This window comes from Lepisosteus platostomus, chromosome 6 (assembly GCF_059453375.1).
Source record: "Lepisosteus platostomus isolate fLepPlt1 chromosome 6, fLepPlt1.hap1, whole genome shotgun sequence".
In the NCBI taxonomy this organism is placed as follows: Eukaryota; Metazoa; Chordata; class Actinopteri; order Semionotiformes; family Lepisosteidae; genus Lepisosteus; species Lepisosteus platostomus.
In genome coordinates this window covers 30,194,194-30,207,929 of record NC_142616.1, presented here as the reverse complement: position 1 = coordinate 30,207,929, position 13,736 = coordinate 30,194,194, and the positions used below count along the sequence as shown (strand labels likewise).

General features: G+C 41.3%; 1 protein-coding gene across 2 annotated transcripts in view; it reads left to right on the top strand.

Annotated features, from left to right (window-relative positions):
- The first annotated feature begins 884 nt into the window (after positions 1-884).
- The window catches only part of unc5b (unc-5 netrin receptor B), a 57,155-nt gene continuing 44,303 nt past the window's right edge, over positions 885-13,736 (top strand). For both annotated transcript variants that reach the window (XM_088635296.1, XM_088635295.1), the window contains exon 1: positions 885-1,259. In XM_088635296.1, coding sequence (XP_088491422.1) covers positions 1,175-1,259 — 85 coding nt within the window. In that variant the 5' untranslated portion in view covers positions 885-1,174. The remainder of the gene's footprint in view (positions 1,260-13,736) is intronic.

The window sequence follows — 13,736 nt, the reverse complement described above, 5'->3', positions numbered from 1 at the left end:
TTTTCGGTTACCTAATGCTAAACAAATGTGTAATGACAATACAGAGACATCCGTGCTATAACCATTAACCGATATAACCACTGCCAGCAGAAGCATGAGCGCAGGATTACCTACAGAGTAACAGCAGTTATAATGTAACGTGAAAGAAGGAATAGAACAGCAAGGCTTAGCCGTTGCAATAGCACTTGTTGCAGGAGCTGCAGGTCTACAATTAACACCAGGTAGAAACACCAGTAACAGTAGCAATGGATGCTGCTGAAGTTGCAACATACACATGAAATTTACATTAAGGACGTGTACTAGTAGCACTTGCAGCAGCAGCAGCAGTAATGAAATGAACGTATTAGTATTGGAGCACAAGAAGATCCCCCATTCTCTCCCCCGGCGCTGTTCCATCGCCGGAAGAGCGTTCCTTCTCCCCACCTGCTCATCATCATCAAGCGCGCAACTCCAGCTCCCTGCAGTCGGTAGGCTCCGTCGCCGAGTTTTCCACTCGCTCGCTCCCTGCTCCCTGTACTTTCCTGCTCGGGCTGTGAGCGCTCTGATTGGCTGTCCGGGGCTTGGTGTCTGGAGACGAGTTCAGCTCGCTCGCTGAGAGAGCGCAGGCTTTTCCCTGCGCCCGTGTTTACACCTTGGTATTGTTGTGCGGAGCTGAGAGCTAGAGGATGAAGGCTAGAAGATAGCAGTTCGCAAGGTGGAGCGGACAGACGCACACTATAGTGGACACGTCTCAGACAACTTTAACACTGAGAGTGAAACCCGGGTTCTTATTCCCCCCCAGACTTTTAAAAGCATGAGCTTCGTGGAAGTGTCACTCTGACAAAACTTGTTTTTTTCATGGAGAGAAGAATCTTTCTTACTCCGAACAGTAATGAAAGTTTTGATTTTTTTTTTGACCACTGCCTGTTTAACGGGGAAATTATAAAGAAAGCCATTACTTATGCCTATTTTTTGTTTTGAAGAAAAGTCAAGGATTCATTTCGGGGTTGTTTGTGCTAATCTGACTTCGTTCATAAGGATAATAGAAAAAGAAAAGGCCAGTCTCATATTATTTAGAATTTGAAAAGTCTGTTTTCTTCAAAGTCTTCAGTTTTAAATTTAATTGTGGAGGTGAAAGGGGGAACCGCTTGCAAGAACACCCCGGGACATTGCACAGTGGCGTAGCCGGGGAGCGATGCACGTATCACGGTTAAAGCGTTCCTGGGCTGTCGGTCCTGTCTTGGTTCTTCTGATGTGCGTCTCCTCCGTCTCTGAAGCAGGTAGGATGAATAACCATCCTTATTAATGCCTCTGAATAAGCGTGTAAATATTGCGGTTCTTAAGAATAAAAGTCACCAGTTGTTCATTCCTTGTTCTAAGACTTAAGACACTTGTTTTTCACTTGACTTACCCTTCAGAAACCACCTTTTTGCTTAAGTTGCAATACGTCTAACAACAGAAATGTAACACACATTATCATCAACCTGAAATTGAACTTTTTAAAACTGTTGTTCTCGGTTCAGTCGAATAAATCAGCAGTTTAAACGTAAAACTCTCCGATGATGGAGAGAGCTTGCGAGTTACTGCTTTTTTTGTCGTTTCGTTTTCTCGAGAACTTAGTAATCTCTGCTTTAACAACTTCGTTGGAGCAAGACTTGTGATGCCGCTACTTCACCAATTAAACGAAGTAAATGAAATTCATGTAACACCATCCATGACACTTGACAGTAGAAAAGCCTTTACATTTGCATTTGAGATAAACTGGTATTACTGCAGGTCGAAGTACTGTATAACTGCAGAATATAACTGCATACAAATAGATAAGAACGACATGCTGTCTACCATGTTATTACTTTTATTTAGTTAGTATGTAAACAAAGTTGCCAATATTCAAAATTAACAGCTGAAATAATCGTTTTTGGACAGATAAAATGACTTCTATACGGAATATTAATAAAGGAAATCAGAGCAGAGGCCCAGCCTCCCCATGTCACGATTTAGTTCCAGTGATGCAGAGAGCATATAATTTCTGAAGACACACATTACTTTAAAAATTGAATACTGCTGTTTACAGATTTATGCAGCTGAAGTAGTCTATTAAGCAATTACAGCTTTGACATTTTCTCCTCTTTCGTTCTCTTTCGAATTTAATATTTGATTTCTAAAGAGTATTAAAGACATTCGAGTCCGCTAAGTGGGGAAGTCAAGTTCGTTGACAAGGTAGACGCATCGTATACACTTTACTGTAGCCTAGTTACATTGTAACTAAAGTGAGATACTTTTGTGTCGCTGCTGTACGAGAAAGTTTTGTTTCCCAAAAAGCCCTATTGAAACCCGCCTTACTTAAAGAGAGATCTAATAAATAATATGACAAGCTTGACATGAAGTTAAACCATCAGCGAAATAATGCCCTCAACGCTACCTACTGCTTAAACAAAAACGTTTTGTGTTTGTATACCTTAGTATAAATATTCAGGGGTTTAAAAATGTATCTCTTCTTTCATGTATTCAGCTGGTTTACGACGTTTTAACGATGACCTTCAGAGAAAATGGGATTGTAATTTGCAGCTTTGGGGCTTCTGTTGTCTTTCTTCCTCCGGTGAAAACCATTACCTTAATGGATTTGTAACACTAGTTAGGCTCAGTGACTAGTCTGTCTTGTAAATTATACAGAGCTGTGTAATATTGCTATCGTCTGACAATTTTCTGTATTCCGAGTTCAAGGAAAAGAAATTGGTAATTGAATTGCGACCGAGAGTTTTTTCTCCTCTGCATTCCTCCTCTTAAATATGAAAAGAAAGGGAAATAATTTCGTATTTAGTACAGATGTTATCGTGTTTCCTGCCCCGTTCCTGATTTTGGACCTTGTGGTTGACGTCTGGGGTGTGCTGAGAGAGCCGGACAGTGCGGGGTCCTGTACCAGAGGCGCAAACTGCTCTCAGGGCTCTGTGCTCGGGCGTTTCTTTGCGAAGCCCCCTGTTGTGCGGAGAGTAATTAAAGTTTCGAGCTGTGCCTGGCCTCTTTGAAAAGGAGTCTCACGAAAGAAAAAAAAAGCCTTTCTTGTTTTGAGCAGTCGAGAGCTGACGCGTGAAGAGCATGGTCACTTTAGTTGCATTAGTTTACGTCCTTTTGGGGAGCGTCTTCTTGCGTTACTTTTAGTCTCCTTTACAAAATATTTAGTAAAATTCCGAGTTTGAAGTTGATGGTATGTCAGTGTTCCAGTTTTTGAAGTGCCTTACATTTTTTGTTGGACGGGTCTTGTTCTATTTATTCCCAAACATAATTTCCATGCTGCTTATCATTAATATCAAAATACATCACTAAATTCCAACACAGCTTCAACAAAACGAAGGGGTCCCTTTATTACCGGCTATCAGACTGTAATTGATGATCAGAGAGGAGCGTGGCACTGTGCACCAGAAAGCCTTAGCCTCACAGATGAATGCTCCTAAGGTGTAGCGATATGTATAAAAACCTCTTACAGTGTGTATTCATAATACAAACTAGAAACTCTCCTATCGTTATACACAAGCCTTCTTACAACTCTTACATGGACTCCTAAATTGGTATTCTGAAAGGTTCGTGCCAGGCTCAATAACTTCTGCTTACGCTTTCTTATTGGAAATAACACGTGTAATCTGAATGTGCCTGCCTGTAAATCTTTTATTGACATAGTCTATAATCTGTTTACAGCTTTCACTCAGGCCAAAGTTAATGCATATTGCTTTTTACCTTAACAATGATCTTACTCTTTCTCTCTATACATACTGTATATTCCTCAGTTTATAATTGTATTACTAAAAATCCTTTAACACTAAGTTGTAGGCTACATGTCTGAAATGATCAAAGAGTTCGTCTCACTGCTGACAGTCCAAATGACAGTTTGATAAATGAGAAGCTGGATTTACAAGATGGCTCAACTAGATATTAAATCCAATATCTGAACGAGTTTCTGAAATGAGAAATAAGGTGGTAAATTAATATTTTTTTTAAATAAAGGGAAATTCTTGCTCAGCATTTGTTAATCTGGAAATGTAACGTGACTTCCACCGAGGAGAAACAACAAAGGTATCGAAACTCCTAACCAGAACTACAGGTTGCTTGTGGCACACTGAGCCTGGAGCTCTGGGACAGAAACAAACCATGTTTGCCCTAGTGCTGTTCAATTGTAGTGCCACTGGGGTCTCGTTGCTGACTTTGGTATCTCTGGAACAAGTTATAGGTTTATTCCATGCTGAAAAAAAAGAAGAAAGAAAACACAACGTTTCGGCCGTGGAGCCTTCTTCAGGTGTGAGGGTTTGGTATCTCTGTTTATTTTATTATTGTCAGTAATTCAGCGCTGATCAGCTATAACCATTCAATTTTGTTAAGTATCACAAAAAAGTATGATAATGCAAATGTAAACTAGTGTTGAACATAAAGATAATTAGTGTCTGTATTAATGCAGAAAAGTTGTATAAGTTTTCATGTTATTGGACATTCACCTGAGCTGCCCTTTAGAGCATGATGTTGTGAGAAAATGTATAATAATATCTTTTGTTTTATTTCTGTTGGGTTATTTTTGCATAGCATTTCACCCAAAAAAGCTTAAATTGAAGCGATTGAAAATCCCATTTGGCACCATATGGACTTCTGTAGCTGACTAATGGAAAGCACAGCTCAGGAATCTACAGCGAGGGTAACAGCACTTCTGAGCAGACTGGAAATTTTCAAAGCTCTGTCTCCGACTCTATCAGGCTTCAGTGTCCAAAATCCCTTTTCTTTCAGCATTTTTTAGCTCCAAATCTCAGCCAGCTCAGAGAGGGGGTTTGGATATATTCTTATCTAGAGACTCTTAGAGAACCCCTGCGTGAAAGACCTGAAACACTGGGGGAAATGGGAGAATCAGTAAGCTGTTTATGTCTTTCACTGTCATAATCAGACATGGGAGGGCCGACTTAGATTTTAATGGATTACATTTTCTGCTGCAGAAAAAGGAAATCTCTTTCCATTCTTATTATTGTTGATTTGTAATTATTTTAATGAAAAAGTAAATTATACCGAAAGCATATAGCCACAAGAGCCTGTATTTGTCATCTTCTCTTCTATAGTTACTGGTTTTGCGTTTTGCAAAACTTTCATGTTGTTCACCCAGTCTGATCTGTCTAGATGGCCTGCGGGCATTGTATAAGAGGCAGAGAAAAGCAGCTTATGTTTATAAAAGGGCTGCTTTGAAACCCGTAGAAAATATTCTGAAAAACATTTTTTAAAATATTTACTTACATTTAGGAAATGAGGGAAGGACCTTTTTGTCAAGACTCTTTTGACTCCTTCTGTCACTGAAACAGCAGTTCCTCTTATAGGCTGCCAGCTGGTGTAACAGAAGAAAACTGTGGTGTTCAGTAAAACCTGAACGACCAGTTATAACAGTGTTTTCTGACGTTTTTCTCTTCATTTCTGCTGAACGCACACTTTGTGCAAGTTTGGTGAGGAGAGCAAATTTCTGTGTTGACGTGCACATTAATTAACGGCGCTGCCGAGACACTGTTCTGACAGCTATTGAGAACGTGTTCAAGATCAGTCTTTGCTGTGGTGTTGTGTTTGAAGAGATTCAAGAGAGGGCATCGAGAGTTGGACTAAAGCACCAGTGAAAGTTCGACACGAGCGAACTCTTCTCCCTCAGACTGACCCTTCAAATGAGGTGTGTCTACCTGCCCTTACCTTGCAGTGAGTCAGTGAGCTAGACAGACTGGGCTCAGTTGTCAGAGAGAGACGGGGAGCATTTGAACAGCCTCCAGATCATCAGCGCTGACCACAGCAGTGCATTAGTTTTACAGCTGAGGTGGGACTAAGCGGGAACAAGGAGGATTATTTGTGTGTTTTCGCTGTACTGTATTATTCATCGGTTTAAAGTGACTGTCTTTAATATTTTAAAGATGTTTGTGGTGTTCATTTTTGTGCTGGTGCAGTCTGAACACACCCCAGTCAGCTTATGGGTCCTGTTTAACTTAGAGCTGAGTCTCTGCTTAAGTTGGAAGGCTCTGCCCCTGTTAGCAGCTATAGCCCCAACAAGACTCTGAGTCCCAGAACCCCCATATCTGACACAGATTTGCAATATCCAATCTGTTATTCAGACATATAAGAATAAGACAAAGTTTTGCACAGAAAATATTGGCTTTATGTATCAGTATTGATGAAGAACTACATGTCTGAAAGTTCCTCCCCATAGAGGAAGAAAAAAAGGCCTTTGTGTTGTCCATCCTAGAGGGTGGCTTATTTCGGTTTAAGTAAATAGTTATTTACTAAAATAAGAAAGTAAATCACTTAAAAGATCGTATGACCTTTACTGCAGTATACAAATGAATGGCATCTAGTGTGCGCTGAAAATGTGTGCATGCCACCCAGTGACATTTAAATGAAGGGAACATTGATTACATGCACATATAAGGGTGATTAAAAAACACTTTTTGACTTTGAGTACTCCAGATTCACAGCTTTGTGCCTACAGCACTGGCACAAAAATGGAGAACAGAAACTCTCAGTGGTCAGTGCAGTATTAGTAAGAAACCATTACTAAAACAAACGGTTTGAAAGACAAAACCACAGAACATGTGAGAGAGACCCTCCACATTCACTACAACAGCTGGGAGACACAAGCTACAAGCCACGTTACTTCATCTTCCTCTTTCCATTCTTCTTAATAGAGTGGGGATCCCAGGAGCCAGATGGGGAGTAATACACAGAGTTTGGAATAATATCTCTATGGGGTTCTTTTGTGCTTGTTCTGAATGGAGAGCCTAAGCTTTGAAAAGAAGCTTCTCTCTAACAGCGTGGGGGAGGTTGGCAGGGATATCCTTGGGTGTGTGGGTGTCTGTTTCTGAGTGCTCTTCTGTTTGTGCTTACAAGTGATGTGTGTGTGTTGTTTGTAACCTGTTCAGACGCACTACAAAATACTGATGTCCTCAGACAGACAGTTGTTTTTAAATACTGATAAAATGCAATTCAGTAAAGACAGACATGTGCATTAGCCACTCTTTTCTAGTCCGATATCTTACATACTAGCTATTCTTGTGGTTGATCTGTCATTTGTTTTTGAAAAGGGCTGAGTAAGTAGGAAAATAAGAATAGTTATGAATGAATCCATCTAGCTCATTTGATAGTTGGTAGCTAATTGGTCCAAGAATCTAATCCAGCCATTACGTGAAAGAAGCCAGGGTATTAGCTTTAACCACACAGACGATCAGCTTGTTCTATGCTCTCACAACCCTTTAGGTAAAGATGTGCCTCCTGCTTGCTGTTTTAAATGCACTTCCAGATAGTTTCCTTTTGTGCCCTCTAGCTTGTGTTTCACTGCTCATTCTGGAGAAGTCAGATCGGACAATAACTTTGAGTATTTTAAAAACTTTTTTTCAGGTCCCATCAGAATCTTCTCTGGTCGAGACGTAGTAGGTCCAGTTCCCTTTTCCTGTCACTGCAGGACATCCCCTTAAGCCCCAGAACATATCTGGCTGCTCTTCACATGGGGTGTTTCCAGAGCAGCAATATCTTTTCTATAACACGGTGACCAAAACTGCACATAAAATTGTAACTGAGGCCTTATTAGTGCATTGTACAATTTTATCACCACGTGATTTGAATGGTGTGCTTTTTATTATCTATTCTTACATTTATTTGCATATTTGAAATCCCCCACAGAAGATGTAAATAATGTCAACATAAACTCTTAAGTTATTTTCATAAGTAGCTCCTTCTGTCATAGTGATTGTCATTTATAGTTTGTTTTTGCTACCTGCATGCAAAACCCTGAACTTGTCTACATTTAACAACATCTACCAGGTGTTTGCCCAGGCTTGAATTTGATTTCAATCTTCTTGAAATACCTCTGATGTTGAGGTGCTGCTTCGTTCCCAGCAATTGCAGTTTTTTTTTCAGTCAGAAGTTTCATGCAGGGTTACATAAAACAGTAATCCCGCTCCTTATCACCAAGAACCCAAAAGACATCCAGCAAACTCTTTTTCTCATCTGAAAACCAGGCATTTTGTAGGGTTTTATTTTTAACTAGGTGTTTTATTTTCACTTTCTCCAACACAGTGCAATCTTACATTTGTGCAAACATAATTAGGGATTTGGAATCAAAGACACTTTAAATTGTTTTACAGTTTATCTCGACAGTGTTACATGCACAGTGCTCTAGGCACAGCGAGGCAAGATGTTCTGAAATACGACAGATCTGTTTTTGAAAAATACGTCTGTTTGGCGCAATGCACAACACTAGTCCTCATATCCTTGCCGTGAGAGTACCACTAAGCTGATGAATGTAGTTTGTTTTATCTCTACCAGATTTGAAGGAAGTACATTTTTTGTTGTCTTAGTAAGGAGGCTCTGTCTTTAAAGTTGTATTCAGTTAACTGGCGGAGCGATTAAGGTAATATCTGAGTTGTCCTGGAGCTGTCTACACAGGACCCTTTCTGTTTTCCTCATGCAGCAACCTCTGTTTCTTTCGGCTTCTCTTTCTCTCATCATCTTTTTTTTTCTTTTGCTCGCTCTCCCTTTTTTTTCCAACAGCCTCTCTCTCTCTTTTGCTCCCATGTCCCTCTCCATTTCTCTCTCATTTCTCTGTGTTTCTTCAGCCCTCCAGCGGAGCTTAGGAATTACTTCTTTGGAAAAAAAAAAGCGTGGAAAATCGCATTTTTCCAAGTTAAACGCTTATTAGCTCCATCTGCCTCGGGGTTGTTGCTGCCTTGCTGTGACCACCAGAACTGCGGAATGGGCTTCTTAACATAACACAGCAGCTGTGAGGGAATGAGGAGGACCTCCGCAGAGACACTGTTTAACACCACCTCCTTGAAGAGGACCCGAACGATGGCTCTGCTGTCGCAGGGTCCCATTCTGCACAGTCCTCATCCCGTGACTGAGCAGGGCAAACACCTAGGACGCCTTTTGCTTCTTTCCTTTGAAGTGCACTTGATTTAATGAACCATAATCCTAGATTTTCTCTTGATTAAAGGTTTAGAAACAAAGTCTTGGAACCACTTATAAGTCCCCTTAGACAAGGGATTGCTGTTGGGAGATTGGCTCTGTAGATGAACGACAAGTTAGCAACCAGGCTTACTTTCTTTCTATGTTAAGAAGCTGTTGATGGGACATTTTGAAGTATTATAGGTAATGTCTTCAAATGAACTTTTGTATTCCTACAAACAGCAGTGTTGTCTGTTAAAGTGTAAAGAAGTAGACTTCTCTGGTCGGCGGACTGTTACATCAGTGCCAGAAGGTCAGAGAACCTGAATGTTGGTGGGCTCTGCTTAAGCTGGAGGGCTGTGGGAGCGCTCAGTCTCTCTTTTCGCACGTCGTCTCTCTATGGCACCTCATCCTGGCGTTAGCATGCATCTCTTGTCCACTCTCTTCCAATGTGCTTTGGCTGAGTGCATTTTGCACTGCCACAGCCTCTCCCAGCTAGTAAAAAATGAACACAGTCGCCTGTAAACAATGTAACACAATGTATTTTGAAAAGTCAACAGAGTTTCTGTGCAATAAGGAAAACTGTGCATGGCATTTAATAGCTCCAGATCTGTTTACTGCATTTGGAGTGTTGCTAAAGTTACATAATGTACCCGTGTCGGTGGCTGTGTGGATCTGCTTGGCTGTAATGCAACCCCACTAGGAAACTTGTTATAACACCACCCCCTGCAGATACTGATTTAGGGGATTTACCTGTATTTTATTATTCAATGCAACAAATTTCACTGCGGGACTGTGAACGGAAGTACTTGAGACTGTGGGAGCACAGTGGACTGTTCGTTAATGGGTCCCCGTCTTCCTAAACTAGCAGCGCTGGGGCCAGCGTGTTCTGAGCGGGATATCTCTGGGGAGCATGCGTCTGAGAGTGCCAGCCCTTCTGTGCGCAGGCAGCGTGGGTCATCGCCAGTCAGGCCACTCGTGTTCATTCAGATCTGCCTGCTCACCCCCAGCTCACCCACCCCCTCCACCTCACTGGTCTCCTGCAGTGTTCCCGGGTCAGCGCCCGCTCTGCAATTAGATAAGATAAGATCACTTTATTGGCCATATACAATTTCTTGTATTAGGAATTTGTCTTTTTCATATACCCCAACTTTCTCTCCATGAGACACACAGACACACAGTCGGGGTGAGAAAAGCTTTGGGTCAGAGTGCAAGGTCAGCCATTTCTACGGTGCCCCTGGAGCAGTTAAGGTTAAGGGCCTTGCTCAGGGGCCCGACAGAGTAGGATTCCTCTACCGGCAACCTTCCAGCCACAGCCACAGTGCCACTGCTCCACCCCTATCCAGAACTACAGGGTCAGAAATGGAAACATAGACAGAGCAGGGATTATTTCTGTTCGTGTGTCATCTCTCCTGGTTTCATTGCTCATCTCCAGGTCAGTTTCTGTGCAAGCTCCTCAGCTTTTGTACAATACCCAGAATTTCATTAAATCCTGGAGGGCAGCTGAGGTTAATTACAATTATGGTACAGATGCTCAAGCTGACAAGTGTTTGAATCACAATTGCCAACCGTTGGGAAGGATGGAGGGTAGCTGAAATATTAAACAAATCTGTCATGCAATGTAATTAACAGCTCTACTTTGGATAAAACCTAACACTTCTGACATTCAAGATGTAGGACTATGCTGCTATCCTTCTTACAGCATTCTGTGTAGTAGAAAGCCAAATCTTTTTCTGTTTCCAAGATCTTCAGTACAGAACATTTTTAATGTGCGTTTGTCAATTTTCTGGCCATAGCTGAGTTGATTGAAATGTCACAGTGTGTAGTTTTGAAATCCAAGCTTTCATTCTAACGATTTGAAGTAGCTGCCATATTTCTACAAAAAAGGTGAACAGAAATGCCCTGTTAATCCTTCTTTTCAATAGTACTTCATTTTCTTCAACATTGATTTAGAATGTTTAAATTCTTTTAAGCATTGGTTCACACAGAAACAGAATAATCTCAAAGAGCCAGACGCCTCACTGCACACTTTTGTCATCCAAAAGACCCAAAGTTTGCTACGAACACTGTCACACACAACTTAATCAACATTGAGTGTCCTTGGAGTCTGGGCTCAACTCACTTTTGTTGCTTATTATTAATATGAAAAAAACACTTTCCCTAGAAATCTTTCTTGCAGTTGATTTGTTTTTCTAGCAAATATGTTCACTGATAAGCAGTGAAGCAAATCTTATTTCACTACTGATTTACTTTGATTTGATATGCAAATTGATACCACACGCCCAGGCTATTGTGTGTAACTTGTAGATGTTGTTTTATGTGTTTGTTTAGGGAAATTGAGCACACATTGTAACAGCAGGTTTGCATAAGAGATCAATTAAAGCTGTTCAGATGTAAGTTTGTAGAATACCTGTAGACAAATTTTTCTGATCCTGTCCTTCCTAAGCTGAGCTACATCAGAAATGGAATTTGCCAGACTTAGAGAGCTTGTTTGGTGCAGTTTTGTTTCTTGCGATTGTGTTTTTGTAGCTCGGTGTTTTTGTTGGCTTACTTTATGAGAATATGGGAAAATGCAGAATAACACACAGAAAGACCCTTACCCAAGTCTCTGTGTCCATAGACAGTGAAGTTTTCAGCTACTATTCAGAGAAACTGTTTTTTAGTGAGAATATGACAGTGATTCAGGGTTACTCCCTTCTGCTGCTCTCTGTTATAGGTGTGTGTGTGTGTTTGACTTGAGCTGAGGGAGAGGAAGCGCTTACATGCAGGTACATAGGTAGTCAGTGCTGTGCTCTGCAGGACAGCCCCAGTGGTGTGGGTGTGTGGCTCTGGTTGACAGTCAGAGATAAGATCCCAGTCTGGCGCCTGCAATTCAAGCTTCTTACCTGCTAATAAACAGATGGGCTAGGGTCTTGACCTGCTCTTCCAGTTTCTTAAAGAGGCAGTCACACACATACCCCTTTTAGAAATGGAATTAACCGATACTCTAGAAGTAGAGGGTAAGACAGCCTTACAATGTTGAATGCTCACTATGTGACTCAAGATCACAAAGTGCAGCAGCCTTCATTTTTTCCAGAAGGACTGTTTTGACAGACCTGGATTGACCTCTGTAAATCTGGGCAGAAGTCAAATATATTGTCATTTTTCTATGGCGTTTTGTTATGGAATGAAGGGCACTTATTTTCTCCACAATAAGATGATAGACTGACAGCAAAGTTTGGCCACAATGCTAGCTGACTCTAACTAAGGGATAATGCAAAAGAGCAGCTTCATTTCCCAGCATTGAAACAGAGTGTTCCCTGGAGCAGAGCCAGAGTCAGACAAATGTATCATACAGACAGACATTAAGTGTGATGAGGTGTAGGGTGTATTAAAGCATTTATATTGATATGGAGATTGACTACAAGACCTAGAAACAGATAAATAGGTCTGCACAAATGCACACAGATAGGCTTGTTTGATGAAAAGAAATAGCAGAGTATCTCCTGGCAGGCTGGACAGATAGGCACTCTGACAGACAGATGGTTTCCTACAATGAGCTGACCCCCGCGTTTCCTTTTTTTTAGTTGCAGGCTGGCAACATTACTCTAAAGAAGTAAATGACAGCAATGCACTCAGGGTTGCAGAGTTTATCAATCTTGGCCTAAAAGACTCCACAGTCTATTTCAGCATTAGCACAACAATTTACACATCTGTCCCAAAGGCAGGGGGACGGAAACACAAAGATAATTAGAGGGCGATTGAATGCCTGCCCTCTGACAGCAGCCCGGTGTCAGCACTGGTCTCCTGGCTCCCCCAGCAGTGTGTAGTATACTGTGCATACCTTCCAACACCTGCAGATGAGACCTTCAGCCGGAGTGCCAGTTTTTATTACATGTATTTTTATATGAAGGACACAAGGTACAATAAATTACTCACGGATAGGACAATAAAAAGACCATATGCCCTTTTAGCTTTTGCAAATTCAAGATATCTTTTATTTGAAACTGTTTCAGTACGATTCTTTTTATTGGTGGCTGTAACGGCATTTGCAAATTCAAGTGCAAATGTATAAAACTGGAGAAAATACAGGTGCTGATGATATCTAGTAAAGGTCCTTGTGTAAGTGCGCAGACCATGCATAAGGAAATCAGTGAATTGGGAAGTATTTGGGTTTCTATTTACAAAGGAGCTTTGGTAGCTGGGCTGGAGCAGCAATGTGCTGATGGAGAATTTAGGCTGAATCGCTGAGTGGCCAGTCCTGCCGTGAACAGAAGGGAGCTGCACAGTGGGGGGTTGGCGCTCAGCTATTAAAAGTCTGTAAGGAGAAATTCTGCAGAGATGCGAAAATCAACTTTTTTTAAAACATTGCAGGCCTCTCATCAAAGGAGCAAGCACTAATAAGGCATGGTGTTGTCATTTATTTGACATTAATCAAAGCTACCTAGCACTGCTGTGAAAAAGAGGTGAAAGATAAGGTGAGGACAGCTGACTGTCAATGGCCATGTAGGCAAAGAAAGCCATTTGCAGCTGAGAATTGATAGAAAGTGTGAATTAAGGAGAATAAAATGCTCAGTGTTCGATAAAGAGTAAGTGTGAAACATGTTCTCCTCTGAATGGAGGAATGCTGTCTTCTGAACCTTATCCCAGCTATATTGAAGGCAGCATTGTACATGTAGCAGGTCTACTCCAGACAGGTCTTGCTAATGATCGACATGGAAAGGACAGTTCAGCTTACTCACACATTCTACGGTATGTCTTTGGGAGGAGGGAGCAAAGCGGTGTTCTCCGACAAACCCTGCGCTAACATAGGGGAAACAAGCCTGTTCCACACAGAAGGT